Raw genomic sequence first — 22,352 nt, forward strand, 5'->3', positions numbered from 1 at the left:
AGGAGTCTACTGCATTCCAAGTGGAGGTGAAAGAGTTTAAATGGACTGCCACTTAATAACCAAAACCATTGCTAGACTAGGCCCTTGTCTCTGGGGGCTGAGAGCAGAGGCGTCATGCCCATAGCGGTTTTGGTTAAGATTTGTCCTGTTTCAAATAATAATAATTTTACATAATTTTTTGTTGTTGTTGTTTCTCTGTAATACCACTAGCCATCTAGGAATTTTATGAAGTAGGCTTTAGCTAGCCCAGATAGGTTCCCAATCTCCCAACCTCATAACTAACTACCAAGAAGCCATTTCAGGCTATACAGTTAGAGTAGTTAGCTTGTCTAACTATCTTAGCTGGCATACCTGCTGGCAAGGTTGGTAGACTTGAGAAAAGCATGCAATAACTAAATGTACTGAATAAGACTCACATTCCTTTCAATCTTTTACCCAGATTTTAGCATTGATGCAGAAAAGCATATTTAGTGTCTTTAAAAAATACAGACAGCTCAAGAGGTATGCTTAGCTATGCAGAAAAATATACATATAAATATATATATWTTTTTTTACATAGAATTAAGCATAACAATTATGGCTCTAGATTGTAGGAAAAAGCTGTTTCGGATTTTTTTTTTATGCAAAAGGACATCCACATGTAATTTGTGACCCCTCAAATTTTTGGGGTGCGTGATGTCCCTGGGTGATAGAGTCTCTGGACTTAATGTCTTCCTCCCAAATTTGTCTTAAAGGCCCATTATCTTTGTAAACAAAAGACTTGACCTACTTATAACATGATCAATACTGTGGTGAAATTGATAACGCTAGTTATCAACTGCACTACTGGTTCAGCTGTACCACTGGTCATCAACTTTGGTAAAAAAAAATATTTGTAAATTGCACCTAGTGAATGCCCAAAAATTTGTTCATGAAATGATCCAGACTCGCAAACAATAACTGTCTGAGACATTGCTCATTATATTACATTATAATAAAACAGTCTATATGCAAATAATAACTGAACCATAGCATGGTCCATTGCAAAGAGTCGCCTTATGGCTCAGTTATTTTGTCTGGATAAACATTTACAAAATGTTGCCAACGCCTGACCCCGACAACCAGAAGCAGACACTACATTAATCTGTCGGAACCCTTTATAATCATTTGACTATATGGGAGGGGCTCCATACCAACATAAAGGATAGCGGGTGCTGGGAAGAGATTCGGCACATAACATCCCTTCTACATCTGTGAAAATGCCGTTGGAATTGTATCTTGATCTGCACTCTCAGCCATGTCGCTCTGTGTTCATTTTTGCAAAGAAAACAAACATTCCGTTTGATTTCAAGTTTGTCGATCTGGCTACAGGTAGGCTACTGCGAGATATTTGGAATGTGATTTATAACGTTTTGAATGTATAGGATTTATGTTGACGACTTCTACACAACAGAGTTTTGGTGTGTATAAAATATGTTCAAATATAGTGAAATTCTATTCGAGGTAAATCAAAAAATTTATTATTTTGAAGCAAGCACCCAACCATTTTAGTAAATATGGGCCTACTGCAAATACAGTTAGGAAGTAGCCTAGCCTATTATGACAATGAAAGTTAGATTTTATATGTATATATGTAGGCCATAACCTTCTAGGTGAAAACAACCAATTGCAAACTTTGAACTTATTACATAATGACCTTGTTTGTTTATTCAGAAGGTAATATCTAACTGGACCCAATAACTAGATAGAAGTCATGAAACATGAAAGACACTGTATATGGAAACGTTTTTTCACCATAGATAATCATCATGCTATATGTGTAAATTCATTATAACAACAAAATAACTATATTTTCTTAAAAGTAATATTGGATAAATCAGTGTCACAATTGTTTTGCTCCTCAGGCCAGCAGTATGGGGAAGACTTTGGTAAGATCAGTGTGGTGAGAAAGGTTCCGGTCATGAGAGATGGAGACTTCATTCTCACAGAGAGGTAAAGTAGCCTACAGTAATCTACACAGAGAGACTTCCCACTGGGCACACACTGGTTGAATCAACATTTCAATGAAATTACTTTGAACCAACGTGGAATAGACGTTGAATTGACGTCTGCCTAGTCGGTTACATGTCGACTCTACTTAGGTTTCTAGGGAGTTCCTTAAATTAATTGTATATCTCTCCTTATTTTTAGTGTTGCCATCCTGAAGTACCTGGCTGAAAAATTTGGCACCTCAGATTCAGACCACTGGTACCCAGCAGACCTGCAAAAGCGAGCCCGGGTCAACGAGTACCTGTCCTGGCAACACGCAGCCATGAGAGCCCATGGCTCAAAGGTGTTCTGGTTCAGGGTAAGATATAAACATCCAATATGTCCTGTAAGTGGAACTGCACTTAGAAAAAAAGGTGCTACCTAGAACCTAAAAGGGTTCTTAGGCTGTCCCCATAGGAGGACCCTTTGAAGACCCATTTTTGGTTCCAGGTAGAACCTTTTTGGTTTCAGGTTTGGTTCCATTCCACAGAGGGTTCTACCTAGAACCAAAAAGGGTTCTCCTATGAGGACAGCCCAAGAACCCTTTTGGAAGCTTTTTTTCTAAGTGTGGCCCTTGGCTGGTTATTGAACCATTTGTACACAAATAATTTCTTACGTAATAACTATAAATAAATAAAGGAAATCATTAGCGTCGAACATTTAAGTCTATGGCATTGGTGAATAGACATTTTATCACTGGATTATTTATTAAATGTAGACTCAGCGACATGACTCAGGTGCATAAAGTTAACAGCATAGTGGGTCAATTTCTGGAATAACTAAGAGCATTGAAGCGCGAGGCTCAACTTCTTTGTTGTTTTGGTACCCTGACTACCACACTGTGAACAGTGTTGCAACTTGCTAATTTCAATATCTCCGGTGCTGCTTGTGGCAAGTTCATTTTGCTCAGTCTACCTTTAAATCATATTGAATAAGTATGGGTATAGACACGTAAATGTAATGTAAATGAAATGTAAAAAATATTTACATATTTTTAGGCAATAGTTCCCATCATAACTGGTTCAGACGTCCCTAAGGAGAAAATGGACTCCGCTATGGAGGACCTGACACTGTCTCTGAAGGTGTTTGAGGAGAAGTTCCTGGACGACAGACCCTTCATCATTGGGGAAAAGATCTCACTAGCAGACCTGGTGGCAATAGTAGAGATCATGCAGGTAACATTAAATTTGTAAAAATGTGAAAGGGTAGGGAAGAGTGAGTTGTGCATGATTTTGAAGCTATTGTGTGAGGGATTCTCTCACTAACTGTTGTAAATGTCCCTCCCGATGTCTTTGGTTGCAGATTTGCYCTGTACTTTCCCTGAAATGATATGGGTTTTCCTGTGTGTGCATGTTTTTCAGCCGGTTGGCACTGGTCTGGATTTGTTTGAGAACAGGCCCATTCTCGGTGCCTGGAGAGACAGGGTAAAAATGGAGCTTGGCGAGGCTCTCTTTGACGAAGCTCACAAGACCATCATGGATGTGGCCAGCCTGCCTCAAACCTTTGAGAACAATGGAATGCTGGAATTTCTCAAGCCAAAGATACAGAAGATGTTCAACTAACTCATGATGAGAACATTTTGACCACCAAGTATTGTGTGACAATGCTTTTAATTTTTGTCTTAATATTTTTTATTAGCAACCTGAACTCAAGTTTAGACGTAACATAGTAAACGCACATCCGATACTCCAATTAGTATGATATGTTATATTTCGTATTTTATGTATTAATTTGTGGAACTCCATCAACCATTTTGTGTGATATGTTACAAATTACAATTCGCATGATATGTTACGGATTGCAATTCATACAATATGTTACAAATTTGCAAATCGTATGATATGTTACGAATTCCAATTTGTTGCGGCTAACGTTAGCTAGGTGGCTAACGTTAACTAGGCTAGGGGTTAAGGTAAGGGTTAAGGGAAGGGTTAGCTAACATGCTAAGTAGTTGCAAAGTAGCTAAAAAGTAGTAAGTTGTTGCAAAGTTGCTAATTATCTAAAATGCTAAAGTTGTCCGTGATGAGATTCAGAACACACAACCTTTGGGTTGCTAGACGTTCCCGTTATACGCCCATCCAGCCACTCTGACTAACCACCCTACTTTTTGCCTTAAGTAACCATCTGTCTTATGTTACCATACCAAATATAACATATCATACTAATTTGAGAGTCCCGGATTTACATTTACTATGTTATGTCTAGTCTATGAGACCAAGCTGTTATTAGAATAAACCCTTAATTTCTTGATAATAAATCAAATAAAATCTAAATGTGTCTTTTTTTCAATTTTTTCAAATGATTTTTAATTCTTTAAAACAATTAAACAATAGAATGTAAAGTACTATTTGGTGAGAGATGCAAAGGTTCTGCAGTCCAAAACCTGAAAGAAAATTGTTTAAACTCTTCCCATTTTTCTAAAAAGGTTTAGTTCTAAAAATAAAACGCCCAATTAACAATAGAATGTAAAGTACTATTTGATGAGATATGCAAAAGTCCAAAACCTGAAAGAACATTCTTCAAACTCTTCACATTTCATTTACAGTGCCTAGTGAAAGTCTACACATTCCTTGCACAGTTTTCACCTTTTGCTGCCTTAATAAAATTATGTAAATCTAAAAAAGGAAATAATTGGATTTTAGTGGATTTTTCCCCTGCTTATCTACCCAACCTGCTTCACATTAACAAAGTGACATTTATAGAAAATGTTCTTAGTTAATAAAAATATTAAAGAAAGATGTCTTGCATAAGATTGCACATGTCTTCACACTCCAGAGTTAATACTTGGTGGAAGCGCCTTTGGCAGAAATTACAGCTGTGAATAATTTTGAATAAGATTCTACCAAATCTGCACAACTGCACAACTCTATCCATTGTTTTTGTTAAAATTGCTCCAGTTCAGTAAATTTGGTTGGGAATCATTGATGGACAGCCATAATCAAACCTTACCTCTGATTTTCAAACAGATTCAAGTCAGGACTGCTACTGGTCAACTCAGGAACACTCAGCACAATGCTGGTGTGTCATTGGCATTAACATTTGTATAATTGTCCCTCTGAAAAATTTAACTGACATTGAAATAGTGTAGACTTTCACTAGGCACTGTACATAAAGCCACACTCTTTAATTTGTGCAAATCATCATTACAAAAATACATAACAAATATAAAAAGACAAATAAAGCCAATACATGCACCGCTACTTAAAAGTAAAATACTATGAAACCCAGTACACCTAAGCATAAAAAGCCAACAACAGCAGTAGCAAAAAGGGATTTTACAATAAAATAATTAGCACTTGCTTGTAATATCTGTCAATGACAAACATTAAGTATATTGTGACATAATACACTGTCCTGAAGAACTGAAAAGGAGACAATGTATTAAAACTCAAAAGCATATCAAGCTGCCCCAGTTTCTCCACTCAGGCTTTTGCTTGATGCATTTGATGCCTTGGTACCACAGAAAAGAGCCCAGAGTTTCTCCCTCAGGTTCTTATTGGAGATAGTCAAGAGAACGCCTGATGCTATGCAATAGAAGGAGTAACCCAGCAGGAGTGAGTTAATGCTAATGTCAGAGCCATATAGTTTAGAGAGATAGAACAAGGAGATGGTGGTCAGAGTGGTTATGTAGACGCCCACCAGGGCCACAGTAAGCTTGCACACCAGCAGGTAGGAGTCAGCACTCTGAACATCGGTCTTGTTCTTTCTCATCCCCAGCGTGTGTTTGCAGAGATGGACCACCAGTCTGATGGAGGAGGGAACCATCACCATCACAGGTAACGGAGCCAGGTAGCAGATGAAGACTAGCACATAAAGGTTCATGTTGATCCAAGTGGGGAATAGAGGTGTCTTAATCACGCAGGTGGTGTTCTTTGTCACAGGTGTTACGTATGACTCGTTACGGTAATTAAGGGAGAAGAAGGGGGAAAACATCACACAGGAGTTCAGGAAGGTTACTGCAAGAGCCACGTTGATGATGGGTGAGATGTTTGTCTTGATCTTAGCGAACAGCTCAGAGGTGAAGTTGACCACCTTCACACAATAGAGGACACTCAGCCAGGCGATGGACCAGAAGCTCAAACAGCTGCTGCTCAGCCACACATACAACATGGCACAGAAGAACATGGGTAGATCATCCCAACACAACACCCCACGCCACATAGTGACTACGATGCCAAAGGTGGAGAGGTGCAGGAAAACATTGCCCAGGGAGATAGTGGAGATGATCAGTCCCACAGTCTGGACACCACCAGCCTTCCACTGCTGGAACATGGTTGTTATCAAGTTGAATGTGTTCCATAGCACTCCAATAACGACCAGGACAGCTATACCATACAGCTGGACTTCATGTTGTCCAAAACCCATAGTTATAACCAGAGGAGAACGATTTGGCAGAATTCCTCTTTGTTATGAAGCAGAGTATTATTCACATACCATTTTATAGAGAAAATGAGTATTCCTATGCAAATCTGTTTCTGTGAGTAATGACTCTCTGAGATAATGTAAATGAGGGACAATGTTGATTGATGGTAGGGCATGGCCATTCCACAGCAGAATTTGAAAACACAAATTAGCCATGAGGAAGACAAGTCACGTTATTCATGACCATTTTGCTTTTATGAAAAGCATGCATGAAGTATACATTGACTAGAATGTAGACTATTACTGGATTTGTAATACTGTAACCAGACACAGATTAAATTGAAGATGGAGGGAAGGAGTAGGGATGCAAGATAGTCAATACTTGTATCATCTCAACCACTCTCATTGTCCCTACTGAGGATAAACATGACATGTTACTTACTGTCTGCCTTGCCACTGTCCATCGTGCCATGGCTTTTGTTTACAGACCAGACACTCATTTACTTACAAGCATCTTCTGGGGCTGGTTTTACATTTTTAAACCATGGAAATGATATGTATTTTATTTTCCTTTGCCTGATGAGGCTGGATGTATTTCCTTATTCAAATCCATTATGTATTTCATTTGTACAAGTTAGCTTATTCAAAATGAAGTTCTGTGCTTTTCATCCTGTTTCAATGTTATGTAATTCACAATGTAAATGGTTTTGAGCCCATAGTCTCTTTTCTCAGGCATAATTGCACAAGCAATTTTAATGTCACACAATAACAAAAACGAAATATATTTAACTACTGTGAAACTAAAGCTAGTATGTGACACAATTATATAGTCCTCCTTTTCAAGCTCCTGTGGTGGCCAAATACATCCATTTCCGTTCCATACTAATTATTTACTGCTATCTAGAGTTTTAAATGATTTCTTGATTGGGCACCAAATCAGGAAACTTGTTTGGCACAACTTTCCCCCCAAAGAAACTGTCACTCATACTGCATAAAAAAACATCAAGCCTACTGTAGCCTATATCATATCTGGACTAGGATGCAGTGCACATCTTCACAATCAAGTTAAGTGGTCAGGATACAGCCATGCCCAGATACAATGACTTCCTTCATAGGGATATGTGACCCTTTGATTTGCAAATACTGATAGTGACAGAAATCTTCATTTGATCTAATTTATCGGTATACCCCATGGTAGGCCTACTTCATATGTTAGTCTTTAATTCATATGAATGCATTCGTGTAATTTTCATGTAATAAATGATCAAATAATTTCAAAGTAGCAAATAACATAAAACAATAGACAAACGCTACTTTGTTCCAGCTTTGGCTGCACAACAGGGATACATGCATAATGCTATACAACAACGACGACTGGACCAGTCTTGAATTTCACAGACTTAGAATATTGTTTGGTCAATGGAACTGAAACAGCTCCAAGCAGATGTACATGTGATCACTGACCCACACAGGAAGGAGAAGAACCAGTATGAGTCAGAAGAAAGAGATTCACTCTCTCTGACAATTTCCAAAATGCCTTGTAAACGGCTAAATCTATGTGAATATGAAACACATAAACTGGTCCGAATACAAAGTGTAAGGCTGGGATCGCTGAAATGGACATTTAACGGTGTCATACTGATGTTCATCTGGTGAGTATTCTGCAGAATGATTCAGTTTGCGGTAATAACGGTAGTAGACAAGGAACGCCCACGGACCTTGATCAAGAATGTGTGCATGAAAATAAAGTATGAACGTTATTATAGATAACGAATACATTCTGAAATAATGATGTACTGTATTACTTTTATCAATTGTATTAACTATTTATTTTAATGTGTTTACCATCCATCTTCTAGCCATACCAATAATATTTCAAAATGAATGTTATTATAGATAGTGAATACATTCTAAAATAATGATGTATTACTTTTATCAATTGTATTAACTATTTATTTTAATGTGTTTACCATCCATCTTCTAGCCATACCAATAATATTTCAAAATGAATGTTATTATAGATAGTGAATACATTCTAAAATAATGATGTATTACTTTTATCAATTGTATTTACTATTTTTATTTATTTATTTACCATCCAACTTTTCTAGCCATACCAATAGTATTTCAAATCCATCAGGGACACATACAAGTAATTTACTCCAATTTGCAACATTCTATAATAAAATACTGTTTTACATTGTAGCATTGTAATGTTCTGGAACAAGGAGTACCAAGAACACGACTATGTGGTCAGCTCTGTTACTGCTAAGGTCAAGGGAGTGGCCATGACCAGCTTGCCAGATGTTGGTGATATAGTATGGGATGTTGTAGATTACAGTGGGCCATCACAGGTGTGTGTGTGCGTTCATACGTGTGTGTTTTACAAACATTGTTGTTTTATTGTTGTATATTATACACATATTAGATTTGTATAATACATGCATATATTTGTACATTGGTTCTGACTTTCTATACATTTGTTGYACTTTCTGTTTAAGGGAAAGAATTCATTTTTCGTGGTGACCAATGTCATTGTTACAAAAAATCAAAGGCAAGGAAAATGCCCTGAGGTAGAGTGCCAGTAGGACGTCCCTACCCAATTCCTGTAAATGATAATGTCTGATATCACTTCTATTAACCACACTACTTGATGACTAGAACCAACTCATCTCCCAGGAGTCTGTGTATTACAGGTCCCTCCTTACGGAAAAGTGTGTTGGACAGACAAGGACTGTGTGAAGGGGTTCTGGGATCAGAACAGCCACGGTACAACTACAGCTGTCTACAACTTTTCTCCTGATCATTCTCCTCTGTTTGTGTCATCTCTATCTGGTTAGACCCTGAGTTCTTGCAAGGAGGGGAGGAATTTGTCCCTGATGTGTTGAGGTTTCAGATGGTCTGCTCTGTTCTCTCTGTCTTTACTGTAGGCAGATACATTCTGTATCTGTAAGGTTATGTAAGGGTTACACAGTAGTAGTAAACATGTAGACACATGATAATAGAACAGCTAGGACAATTTTTGTTATTATTTGTCATGTGAACCATATAATAGTTCAAATTGAACTCATTCTAAATTTCACATTTTGCTTTCCTTTCAGGGGTTCAGACAGGTGCATGTGTGAAGTTTGATGTAACACAGAAAACATGTGAGGTGTCTACATGGTGCCCCATAGAGACCAAGAAAACGCCCCCCAAGTAAATAAGCTCACTATGATTTGTATTCTCATTATCAGTATGTGTGCCTGCCTTCCCCCTCTCATCATATTCAGTGTGATTTTACTTGCAGTCTCTGCAGAGGTTAATTACTCAGTAAATCAAGTTATCTTCACTTCTACATAGACCACTGCCTGACAGCTATATTTATACTTTAGTTCCTCTAATGTGGAGGAAGCTCACCACATTACCGCTGCATGAGTGTATAGTCAAATATGATGAGGAACATTGTTTCAAAGTAGTTTCACAACAACTTTGGAATGAAAATGAATGGCTCTATTCAATTGTGGAAGTTCAGCTTTGTAGCGTGATTTAAATTCAAATGCAATGTTCCCGTTTTAGCGGAGACTGCATTCACYGTAAACGCTGCATGTCGGCTCAATCTGAAATSACCTTTACATTTCTATCACGGAATCTGTAACGCTTCAGCTTTAAAGACTGAATAGAGCCCTAAACCGTCAGCTGTAAAAACATATTTTTTTCACAACTATGCTTCAATAGTGCAATTGATGACTGCTCTGACATCTAGGCCTGCTCTCTTGGCATCAGCTGAGAACTTCACAGTCCTCATCAAGAACAACATAAGATTCCCAAACTTTAACTTCATTAGGTGAGACTGCCCAATTCAATGTGAATAGATTTTTATTTTTAGCTTGCACACCACAGTTAAGTATATTATATATATTATATTCAGAGTAACCTTCACCACCCCACCTTTACATACTCAAAGGGTCATAATCACAAAAAACAGAATTACATGAATTCATAAACAGATGGAAAACGAGCACCGTCTTTACATTCAGCTGATCTTACTAATGTGTGTTTGTCTCACAGAAGGAACATCCTCCCTGAGATGACGGACAGCTACCTGAAGCACTGCCAATTTAACAGGCGTACCGACCCCTGGTGCCCCATCTTCCGCCTCGGGGACATTGTGCAGGAGGCCAGAGAGAACTTCTCAGAGATGGCAGTTGAGGTGGGCTGCTCTGTTAGAGGAAATTTCTCAAATAACCACAAACTTACTCTATGACTCTCAATTATGTATGTATGTCACTGATGTCTGCATCTATTTTGGCATTGCACATACTGGCAATTCATAAAGTTGAACATATTTGATTACTTAATGAATTACAGAATGAAATCCCCTTAATTACTTCAGATGTGAGAGGGTTTACATGATTGTCAGGTAAGGTTGACGTACAACAAGTTGAGTGGATCATCTCCACCATGCTCTCTCACCAAAGGGTGGCGTCATTGGGATCCAAATTAAGTGGGATTGTAATCTGGACGGGTTCTTGCGGAACTGTCTGCCCAAATACTCCTTCCGCCGGCTGGATGAGAAGGAGAGCAACAGAACTCTGTACCCTGGTCTCAACTTCAGGTAATTGTGACTGGCCTTGTTCTTTAGGCCGAATGTCATAGACCATACATGGCCAGTTGACCCATTTCAAATGAGATTATGGAAAACTGTCAATCTATACTGGAATAGGCATTTGTAATTGTAGATATTGGTGCATCCAGATATTACAGTGTAACATAGTTTTTTACAGTTTTATAACTACATGTGTTGGCAGGTTTGCTAGATATCAGACAGAGAAAGGTGTTGGGGAGAGAACCCTGTTTAAAGCGTTTGGGATCAGGTTTGATGTCATGGTATTCGGAAAGGTTTGTATGACTTATTAAGTCTTATCATTCAAACCTGCAATAATGATGATGGTAATCTTACAAATGAGCATATATTATTCCAATCAGTGCATGAATCAGAATAATACAAATGGTCATTTATCATGTGTGTTCTTTTAAAGGCAGGAAAATTCAGCATAATCCAACTGATCATCTATATTGGATCAACTCTATCCTATTATGCACTGGTGAGCTTTATTCAGATGTTTTTATTCAACTTTTTTTTTTAAATTCAACATTTTAACAGGCAAAGAAGCCTAAATTGACTGTGACTTTCCCCAGACCACTTTATTCATTGACTGGCTCATTGGGACCAGCTGCTTCTCTAAAGAAGCCAGGCAGAACTACTCAGAGAAAAAGGTTGAATCTGTTCAGGACAGACAACAGGTAGGAGTGGGATGGCATTCCCCACTGGGGATTATACATGCCCTCAAATCCACAGCAACATTTGCATTCCCATTGACTGAATGTTGGATGTAAATATGTGGTGAGACGCTGAACAATGGCACTATTCTTCTTCTGTGTTCCAGTGCATTCTTTGTGTCTCGTTTGTGGACGAGAACCATATAAGAGRGGTGAAAAGATCACATAGGAAAAGTTTACAACAAGTGAAGCCCATGTCCGTTCACCCATTCAAGGTTAGCATAATTGTGTTTTCCCAAATGTAGTGCCATTCTCACCCCCTGATACAGTAGATACTCACTTTTAACCTCACTTTATGTTACCCTTCTCTTGTCTTTTACACAGTTACTGAGTAAGGTAAACTATTGTATATAAGTACATATGACTACTGTAATATGTATGTATTGCACTCTTGTTGTCAGGACGACATAAAGCACATGAGTGCCATGGCTGGTGTATTGCAGAAAGGGCACATCATAGACAAGCTGCCCCAGGCTCTCACTCGGCCCAGCCGTCCAGCCTGGTGTCTGTGTGGCTGCTGCCTCCCCTCCACCCATCCCCAGGAGCAGCTGTGCTGCAGGATGAGCAGAGGTCGCTGCATCACCACCTCCTCCCTGTTTGAACAGCTGGTGCTGAGTCGGCCCTTGTTGGAGGCAGTGTTGCTGTACAGGGAGCCTCTTTGTGAGCTGACCGAGGGGGAGCAGGGGACCAACGCCCTGCGCCACTGCGCCTACAATCAGTATATCACCTGGAGATTTGGGGCCCCACCCAGAGAAAGCCTCCCTGTCATACCCAGTTGTAGTGTGTGGAGAATCAGAGAGGAATACTCCAGCCAAGATGGAGAGTACACTGGCATGAGACCCAGTAGAACTACTTCTCCCCAGTCCAGCCCTAACACATAGCTTTAGGGAAGAGGGAGAGTCAGTGTTCTAGAAAGCAGTGTTCTACATAGAAAGCTCCATCAGAGACTGGTCCTCATCATGTAGCAGCTGTATCATGCATTTGTACTGGTGTATTTATCTAATCTTCCATTCTGCATTAAGGTTAACATTTTCAACTTGATCATTATCCTCGCCTATAGATATTGTGTCTATCCATCCCACTGTCTAGAGACCATGAATGATGAAGAGGGCTCCCAAGTGGCGCAGCGGTCTAAGGCGTTGCATCTCAGTGCTAGAGGCGTCACTACAGACTCTGGTTTGAATCCAGGCTGTATCACAATCGACCGTGATTGGGAGTCCCATAGGGTGGTGCACAATTGGCCCAGCGTTGTTCGGGTTTGGCTGGTGAAGGCCGTCATTGTAAATAAGAATTTGTTCTTAACTGACTTGCCTAGTTAAATAAAGATACAATTAAAAATATATATTTTTAAATTTTAAAACTAAAAAAGATTGCGGAAGATCCATTATCTTAGATGACAATGAATTGGAGCTAACTGGAGAAGGGAATTGTGTTATCATTTTGTTGACTGTCTGCATACATGTAACCTATTTCAATTCTTTTTTATATWGAACAAATCTTTTTTGCCATGTCCAATAAATGTAATTTTGAAAATATTGTTGACTTGATGATAATGTAATTTCACATCTTCTCCAGTTCTTATGTGCATACAATAGTACATACCGTTTCTATGGATCCATTGTAGTCGATGTACAGTAGTTTTATTATGCCTCTACTCAGATGAGTTAGATTTGCGAAATGAGCTAGGGTCAGTTGCAGTGTAGATTTTAGCATGTAAATCTACGTGGGGCAAAAAAATAATTAAAGGTGGGATGCATGCCAGCAAAGCCACAAAACAACACAACACTAAACAATACATTAATTGCACTATAACAGTGACAAACGGTTCCCACAAACTGGCCTACATAGAGCTGTCTCAACAGCAGAGTCCCAACAGCAGTCCCAACACCTTACTACTGCTACACCTGGCTATCAGGGGAGCCTTGTCTAGCAGCGAAACAGTTCATTCAGCCTCATTTACTGCCTTTAAAAAAAAACATAGCTGATATGACTGACTTACTTAAACAAATGTGGTTTCTACTGACATTTGAAATGTACAAACTATGGCATAAGGGGATGACAAACGGATAAAAGGCAATCCGTAATTTCGATAAAGACATGAATGAGCGAGCTAGGACGGACGTTGTCAATATATGGATCCGCACTTTTGAAATGTGCAGCGACAGAATTCAGAACATGGGCCATTCTTACAGTATTTTCCCTGTACACCAAGTCAGAACCATAAGATAAATAACGGGGCATATAAGCAGACAATGAAAGCTCTTACAATATTTGATGATTACATTTCTCTAAAAACAGGCAATAGGCTAATTAAGAGAGGAAAAGGGACCAAATTACTGGCGTGAGGCACATGGGCTACTAACAACTTACTAAACAACATACACTAAGTAACGTTATTACTTTCTTAGCTACAGTATACATATCTCCCTGGCATATTACATCATTTATGCAGCAGAATACAATACATTTTTGGACTTCAAAACCACTCATTTTTTAAATTTGAGATTTCTAACTTGTTGTGTAATGTTTATGTCCAATGAGCACTGATAAGTTGTATCTATAATTTCTCTTCATTATTTATCTTCATGTGACAAGGATTAAAAAGGATTTACCAGTAGATTGTCAACTTGATTCATGATGATTACTGCTAGCTAAGATTTTGAAAGTATGATGTTGACATGATCAGTCCAAATCAAAGCTACTGTACATGTAACGTGATTTGACGTCATTTTATCTGTGGCCAATGACCTTGAGTCTTCTTGGATGGGCACTTCTAAAGTCAGCAGCCAAAGGGCTAGAATGTTTGAAGTCTCCCCTTACACTTCACGGTGACGTAGTTTCCCCATGAGTGACAGAACACTGAGCCAATCACGGCGCAACACTCCGTATTTTCTGCTGGCTTGCCCCACCACCACAGAAAGCACTGAGCTAGGCTGAATCACCTGCATTTTGGAGCTGCCTTACTCAAGAAAACAAAAAGAGACCATGTTTGTTTGCAGCTTTCTTAACTCATTGATAAACTCAGCAAAAAAAGAAATGTCCTCTCACTGTCAACTGCGTTTATTTTCAGCAAACTTAACATGTGTAAATATTTGTATGAACATAACAAGATTCAACAACTGAGATATAAACTGAACAAGTTTCATAGACATGTGACAAACAGAAATGGAATAATGTGTCCCTGAACAAAGGGGGGGTCAAAATCAAAAGTAACAGTCGGTATCTGGTGTGGCTACCAGCTGCATTAAGTACTGCGGTGCATCTCCTCCTCATGGACTGCAACAGATTCTTGCCAGTTCTTGCTGTGAGATGTTACCCCACTCTTCCACCAAGGCACCTGCAAGTTCCCAGACATTTCTGAGGGGAATGGCCRTAGCCCTGATCCTCCGATCCAACAGGTCCCAGACGTGCTCAATGYTATTGAGATCCGGGTTCTTCGCTGGCCATGGCAGAACACTGACATTCCTGTCTTGCAGGAAATCATGCACAGAATGAACAGTATGGCTGGTGGCATTGTCATGCTGGAGGGTCATGTCAGGATGAGCCTGCAGGAAGGGTACCATATGAGGGAGGAGGATGTCTTCCCTGTAACGCACAGGGCTGAGATTGCCTGCAAAACAACAAGTCAGTCCGATGATGCTGTGACACACCACACCACCCCAGACCATGACGGACCCTCCACCTCCAAATCGATCCCGCTCCAGAGTACAGGCCTCGGTGTAACGCTCATTCCTTCGACGATAAACGTGAATCCAACCATCACCCCTGGTGAGACAAAACCGCGACTCGTCAATGAAGAGCACTTTTTGCCAGTCCTGTCTGGTCCAGCGACAGTGGGTTTGTGCCCATAGGCAACGTTGTTGCTGGTGATGTCTGGTGAGCACCTGTCTTACAACAGGCCTACAAGCCCTCAGTCCAGCCTCTCTCAGCCTATTGCGGACAGTCTGAGCACCGATGGTGGGATTGTGCGTTCCTGGTGTAACTCGGGCAGTTGTTGTTGCCATCCTGTACCTGTCCCGCAAGTGTGATGTTCAGATGTACCAATCTTGTACAGGTGTTGTTACACATGGTCTGCCACTGCGAGGACGATCAGCTGTCCGTCCTGTCTCCCTGTAGCGCTGTCTTAGGCCTCTCACAGTACGGACATTGCAATGTWTTGCCCTGGCCACATCTGCAGTCCTCATGCCTCCTTGCAGCATGCATAAGGCACATTCATGCAGATGAGCAGGGACCCTGGGCATCTTTCTTTTGGTGTTTTTCAGAGTCAGTAGAAAGGCCTCTTTAGCGTCCTAAGTTTTCATAACTGTGACCTTAATTGCCTACCGTCTGTAAGCTGTTAGTGTCTCAACGACCGTTCCGCAGGTACATAATTGTTTATGGTTCATTGAACAAGCATGGGAAACGGTGTTTAAACCCTTTACAATGAAGATCTGTGAAGTAAATTGGATTTTTACGAATTATCTTTGAAAGACAGGGTCCTGAAAAGGGACGTTTCTTTTTTTGCTGAGTTTATAGTATATATATATTTTTTTACATTGTTTGCAAACTGATATGTGACACGTATTAATGCCAAAATGACTTGCAAAACATGCAAGCCCCTCCCCCCAAAATGTATGACCACTGGGTTGTTGTAGTTTTCTTACTAGCCATGAAGATGATTTTACTATTATCTCAGCAGGCTGTGAGTGTGAGACCTGTTTACCTCTTGTATTACTCCCATTGCTAGTTTGCTACAGTATATCCATAACTCAGAAGACGGGCTGCTGTAGCTGTCAGAGCTGCCTGTCAGAGCTGCCTCTGCTGTTTGTTTGATTATGAAACATTAGGAATTATTGTGGCTAAGAGCAAAGTGGTGGGAGCTGTCTTTAGGTTAATCCAGTTTCTGGTCATCTTTGATGTGTTTGGGTAAATTGGGGTTTCAATAATTCAGTTTCTATTACAAAGCCATCTATATTAAGTCAGAGTGGATGGTGTGTGATTGTATCACATTGTCTCTACACTTGTTTCCTCTTGTGTCGTGTCTAACCTGTTATACTGCAGGTGTGTCTGTACGGTGCAAAAGTCTTACCAGGAGACCGACTCCTGGTAAGCTCTGTCACCACCTAGGTGAAGGACACTGCCTTCCCCAACATCTCTGATCTGGGTTCCCGTGTGTGGGATTTGTCTGATTACAACATCCCCTCAGGTAGCATCATATACTCAATACACTTKATCTACAGTGTATCACATTTTGGTCAGTTTCAGTTCAAATTGTATTTAACTGTTTTTATATTTGTTAATACGGGGATTTGTTTGAGGAAAATGTGATCTTTGTCTGGCAGACTAACATGATCGTCACCCCCAATCAAACTCAACTGAGCTGTCCAAAGGTATGTTTCTGATTTCTTCTTTAAAATATACCGAAAAGTATAATAGGCTATATTGTGAAAAGTTATGTTATTGTTTGAATTGAACACTACTAAAAATATATTGTAAAATGTATAATGAGACTGTAGTTACACATTAATAAATTTACTTATACAACCTTTATTTCAATTGTAGTCAAAAAGGTATTTGAATGTTAGTGAAATGTGATCCTGTATCTTATTAAGCTCCCAAGCCAATCCACCATTTGCATGTCAGACAGTGACTGCACAGAGGGATCCAGTGATGTCCGTGGCAACGGTAAACCTCCATGTCTTGCTGATGAATCCTTGTAGAATTGTTAACATGGGCAGCAACCAGCAAAGAGATGGCTGAAACATTCATTCAGTGTCATAAGTAAATACATATCTACTGCTCCAGAGAAATGTGTCCTAAAATTCATTAACATTTTCTGAATCATTCTGCAATATATTTGAATAACTATATAGCAATGTCTCTAATCATATTACTCTCTTCAAAGGTATGCAGACAGGGCTATGCGTAAACTACTCAGAGACTGTCAATACCTGTGAGGTGTTATCTTGGGGTCCTTTTGAAATAGACACTAACCTAGCTGAGTAAAGAACACATTACAGTGCATTCGGAAAGTATTCAGACCCCTTGACTTTTTCCACATTTTGTTACYTTACAGCCTTATTATAAAATGAATAAAATGTTTTTTTCCATCATCAATCTACACACAATACCCCATGATGGCAATGAAAAACAACAAACAACAGAGATATCACACTTTACTAAATTAGTTGACGTACGTTTGGCAGTGATTTCAGCATCTAGTCTTGGGTGACGCTATAAGCTTGGCACAACTGTATTTGGGGAGTTTCTCCCATTCTTCTCTGAAGATCCTCTCAAGCTCTGTCAGGTTGGATGGGGAGCGTCGCTGCACAGCTATTGTCAGGTCTCTCCAGAGATGTTCAATCAGGTTCAAGTCCGGGCTCTGGCTGGGCCACTCAAGGACATTCCGAGACTTGTCCCGAAGCCACTCCTGCGTTGTCTTGGCTGTGTGCGTAGGGTCGTTGTCCTGTTGGAAGGTGAACCTTCGCCCCAGTCTGAGGTCCTGAACGCTCTGGCTCAGGTTTTCATCAAGGATCTCTCTGTACTTTGCTCCATTCATCTTTCCCTCGATCCTGACTAGTCTCCCAGTCCCTGTTGCTGAAAAACATCCCCACAGCATGATGCTGCCACCACCATGCTTCACCGTAATGACGGTGCCAGGTTTCCTCCAGACGTGACGCTTGACATTCAGGCCAAAGAATTCAATCTTGGTTTCTTTAGACCAGAGAATCTTGTTCTTCATGGTCTGACAGTCCTTTAGGTGCCTTTTGGAAAACTCCAAGCAGGCTGTCATGAGCCTTTAACTAAGGAGCGGCTTCCGTCTGGCCAGTCTACCATAAAGGCCTGATGGGTGGAGTGCTGCAGAGATGGTTGTCCTTCTGTAAGGTTCTCCCATCTCCACAGAGGAACTCTCGAGCTCGTCAGAGTGACCATCGGGTTCTTGCTCACCTCCCTGACCAAGGCCCTTCTCCCCTGATTGCTCAGTTTGGACAGGCGGCCAGCTCTAGTCTTAGTGCTTCCAAACTTCTTCAATTTAAGAATGATGGAGGCCACTGTGTTCTTGGGGACCGTCAGTGCTGCAGAAATGTTTTGGTACCTTTCCCCAGATCTGTGCCTAGACACAATTCTGTCTCGGAGCTCTACGGAAAATTATTTCAATCTCATGGCTTGGTTTTTGCTCTGACATGCACTGTCAACTGTGGGATTTAATAGACAGGTGTGTGCCTTTCCAAATAATGTTCAATTGAATTTACCACAGGTGGACTCCAATCAAGTTGTAGAAACATCTCAAGGATGGTCAATGGAAACAGGATGCACTGGAGCTCAATTTCGAGGGTCTGAATACTTCTGTAAATACGGTATTTCTGTTTTAAATCTAAAAACCTGTATTTGCTTTGTCATTATGGGTTAGTGTGTGTAGATTGCTGAGGATTTTATTTATTTAATCAATTTTAGAATAAGGACGTAACGTAACAAAATGTAGAAAAAGTCAAGGGGTCTGAATACTTTCCAAAGGCACTGTATGTTTGTGTTGCACTCAAGTGAAACATGTAGGAATAAAGGCAGGACACCTGCTTAAGAGTTTTCTTTTATTCTGCAGAATACCCCATATTTTCTCTGTTAGTCAGAAGAAACATTTTGCCTGATGTTAACCCTTCATATCTGAAGCAATGTGATTTCAATCACACATCAGACCACGACTGTCCCATCTTCCGCTTCAAAGACATGTTCACTGAAACTGAGGAGGACATTCAGACCATGGCTATCAGGGTATAACATGTAGCCACTCACTTTCTTTTCTCAGGTCCCATTTAGATTTGATTCTGCATAAGCCCATATTAGATATTCTTGAAGTTATTCTCAGCAGTTATGCCGTGTTTGGTTTGTGTCACAATTTAATAAGGGCTTCATCCATGCCCATCAGGCTATAGGCTATTTGGGCAGTAGTGTAACTCTGTGGTGTATATACACTAAGTATACCAAACGTTAGGGACACCTTCCTAACATTGAGTTGCACCCCKCCACTTCAGAACAGTCTCAATTCGTCGGGGCATGGACTATACAAAGTGTCAAAAGTGTTCCTCAGGGATGTAGGCCCATGTTGACTCCAATGCTTCATACAGTTGTGTCAAGTTGGCTGGATGTCCTTTGAGTGGTGGACCATTCTTCATACACACGAGAAACTGTTGCGCATGAAAAACCCAGCATTATTGCAGTTCTTCACACAAACCGATGCACCTGGCCTGGCACCTACTACCATATCCCATTCAAAGGCACTTAAATATGTTGTCTTGCCCATTCACCCTCTGAATGACACACATACACAATCCTTCTTTAACCTGTCTCCTCCCATTCATCTACACTGATTGAAGTGGATTTAACAAGTGACATCAATAAGGGATCATAGCTTTCACCTGGTCAGTCTTTCAWAGAAAGAGAAGGTGTTCTTAATGTTTTGTATATTCTGTGTAAAATTCGCTAAATAGCTGAATTTTGAAATTAGACTATATCATGGTTATGTTGTTACGGGTGGCGTTCTTGGGACTGTGATTGGCTGGAGCTGGGACCTGTGGCCCTAAATAGTCTTTCTGCAGGCTGGACATAAAAACTCWGAGAACAATGTACAGTTGAAGTCAGAAGTTTACATACACCTTAGCCAAATACATTTAAACTCAGTTTTTCACAATTCCTGACATTTAATCCTAGTAAGAAATTCCCTGTCTTAGGTCAGTTAGGATCACCACTTTATTTTAAGAACGTGAAATGTCAGAATAATAGTAGAGAGAATGATTTATTTCAGCTTTTATTTATTTCATCACATTCCCAGTGGGTCAGAAGTTTACATACACTCAATTAGTATTTGGTAGCATTGCCTTTAAATCGTATAACTTGGGTCGTTTCGGGTAGCCTTCCACAAGCTTCCCACAATAAGTTGGGTGAATTTTGGTCCATTCCTCCTGACAGAGCTTGTGAAACTAAGTCAGGTTTGTAGGCCTCCTTGTTCGGACACACTTTTTCAGTTCTGCACACACATTTTCTATAGGATTGAGGTCAGGGCTTTGTGATGGCCACTCCAATAKCTTGACTTTGTTGTCCTTAAGCCATTTTGCCACAACTTTGGAAGTATGCTTGGGGTCATTGTCCATTTGGAAGACCCATTTGCGACCAAGCTTTAACTTCCTGACGGATGTCTTGAGATGTTGCTTCAATATATCCACATAATTTGACTACCTCATGACGCTATCTATTTTGTGAAGTGCACCAGTGCCTCCTGCAGCAAAGCACCCCCACAACATGTTCTTCGGCTTGCAAGCCTCCCCCTTTTTCCTCCAAACATAACAATGGTCATTATGGCCAAACAGTTCTAATTTTGTTTCATCAGACCAGAGGACATTTCTCCAAAAAGTACAATCATTGTCCCCATGTGTAGTTGCAAACCGTAGTCTGGCTTTTTAATGGCGGTTTTGGAGCAGTGGCTTCTTCCTTGCTGAGCGGCTTTTCAGGTTATGTCAATATAGGACTAGTTTTACTGTGTTTATAGATACTTTTGTACCTGTTTCCTCCAGCATCTTCACAAGGTCCTTTGCTGTTGTTCTGGGATTGATTTGCAATTTTCGCACCAAAATACATTCATCACTAGGAGGCAGAACACATCTCCTTCCTGAGCAGTATGACAGCTGCGTGGTCCAATGGTGTTTATACTTGCATACAATTGTTTGTACAGATGAACGTGGTGCCTTTAGGCGTTTGGAAATTGCTCCCAAGGATGAACCAGACTTGTGGAAGTCTACAATTTTTTTCTGAGGTATTAGCTGATTTATTTTGATTTTCCCATGATGTCAAGCAAAGAGGCACTGAGTTTGAAGGTAGGCCTTGAAATACATCCACCTCCAATTGACTCAAATGATGTCAATCAGCCTATTAGAAGCTTCTAAAGCCATGACATCATTTTCTGGAATTTTCAAAGCTGTTTAAAAGGTACAGTCAACTTAGTGTATGTAAACTTCTGACCCACTGGAATTGTGATACAGTGAATTGTAAGTGAAATAATCTGTCTGTAAACAATTGTTGGAAAAATTACTTGTGTCATGCACAAAAGTAGATGTCCTAACCGACTTGCCAAAACTATAGTTTGTTAACAAGATTTTGTGGTGGTTGAAAAARGAGTTAATGACTCCAACCTAAGTGTATGTAAACTTCTGACTTCAACTNAGAAGCTTCTAAAGCCATGACATCATTTTCTGGAATTTTCAAAGCTGTTTAAAAGGTACAGTCAACTTAGTGTATGTAAACTTCTGACCCACTGGAATTGTGATACAGTGAATTGTAAGTGAAATAATCTGTCTGTAAACAATTGTTGGAAAAATTACTTGTGTCATGCACAAAAGTAGATGTCCTAACCGACTTGCCAAAACTATAGTTTGTTAACAAGATTTTGTGGTGGTTGAAAAATGAGTTAATGACTCCAACCTAAGTGTATGTAAACTTCTGACTTCAACTGTAGCCCCTGGATACAACTTTAGGTGAGATCAATGAATATGTGGCCACAATACTCTAAAGAGATTAAATATAGCTTTTCAATAAGAGTATGTTATTTCCACAGGTTTGCAAAGTACTACAAAACCGCTGATAATGTGTAAACAAGAACCTTGAAGACATGCTCTTTTTGTCCAGACCTTTAC

The 22,352-nt window shown here is 40.0% G+C and overlaps 3 protein-coding genes and 1 long non-coding RNA gene across 5 annotated transcripts; 3 read left to right on the forward strand and 1 right to left on the reverse strand.

Moving 5' to 3' along the window:
* The first annotated feature begins 1,147 nt into the window (after nt 1-1,147).
* Nucleotides 1,148-4,280, forward strand: gstt1a (glutathione S-transferase theta 1a). Its single transcript, XM_024002360.2, has 5 exons — nt 1,148-1,350; nt 1,884-1,971; nt 2,170-2,326; nt 3,006-3,182; nt 3,369-4,280. The coding sequence occupies exons 1-5, from the start codon at nt 1,239-1,241 to the stop codon at nt 3,567-3,569; spliced, it is 735 nt and encodes a 244-aa protein (XP_023858128.1). The 5' UTR covers nt 1,148-1,238; the 3' UTR covers nt 3,570-4,280.
* A 1,110-nt stretch (nt 4,281-5,390) lies between these two features.
* On the reverse strand, nt 5,391-6,821 carry LOC111974562 (taste receptor type 2 member 40-like). The gene has a single exon (XM_024002363.2). The coding sequence runs from the start codon at nt 6,370-6,372 to the stop codon at nt 5,407-5,409; it is 966 nt and encodes a 321-aa protein (XP_023858131.1). The 5' UTR covers nt 6,373-6,821; the 3' UTR covers nt 5,391-5,406.
* LOC111974561 (P2X purinoceptor 4-like) lies at nt 6,038-13,200 on the forward strand. 2 transcript variants are annotated; one of them, XM_024002361.2, is made up of 13 exons: nt 6,038-8,021; nt 8,576-8,723; nt 8,871-8,942; nt 9,066-9,138; nt 9,471-9,567; nt 10,115-10,195; nt 10,420-10,561; nt 10,830-10,966; nt 11,160-11,250; nt 11,391-11,456; nt 11,551-11,655; nt 11,799-11,906; nt 12,093-13,200. In XM_024002361.2, the coding sequence occupies exons 1-13, from the start codon at nt 7,789-7,791 to the stop codon at nt 12,570-12,572; spliced, it is 1,833 nt and encodes a 610-aa protein (XP_023858129.1). In that variant the 5' UTR covers nt 6,038-7,788; the 3' UTR covers nt 12,573-13,200. The 2 variants fall into 2 exon arrangements, with proteins under 2 accessions (XP_023858129.1, XP_023858130.1); XM_024002362.2 differs by lacking the exon at nt 10,115-10,195.
* Nucleotides 13,201-15,355: 2,155 nt separating this feature from the next.
* LOC111974838 (uncharacterized) lies at nt 15,356-17,463 on the forward strand. The gene is made up of 3 exons (XR_002878730.2): nt 15,356-16,876; nt 17,013-17,060; nt 17,283-17,463. It is a non-coding gene; the product is annotated as an uncharacterized lncRNA (long non-coding RNA).
* Nucleotides 17,464-22,352: the final 4,889 nt, after the last annotated feature.

Source organism: Salvelinus sp. IW2-2015, linkage group LG15 (assembly GCF_002910315.2).
Source record: "Salvelinus sp. IW2-2015 linkage group LG15, ASM291031v2, whole genome shotgun sequence".
Classification (NCBI taxonomy): domain Eukaryota; kingdom Metazoa; phylum Chordata; class Actinopteri; order Salmoniformes; family Salmonidae; genus Salvelinus; species Salvelinus sp. IW2-2015.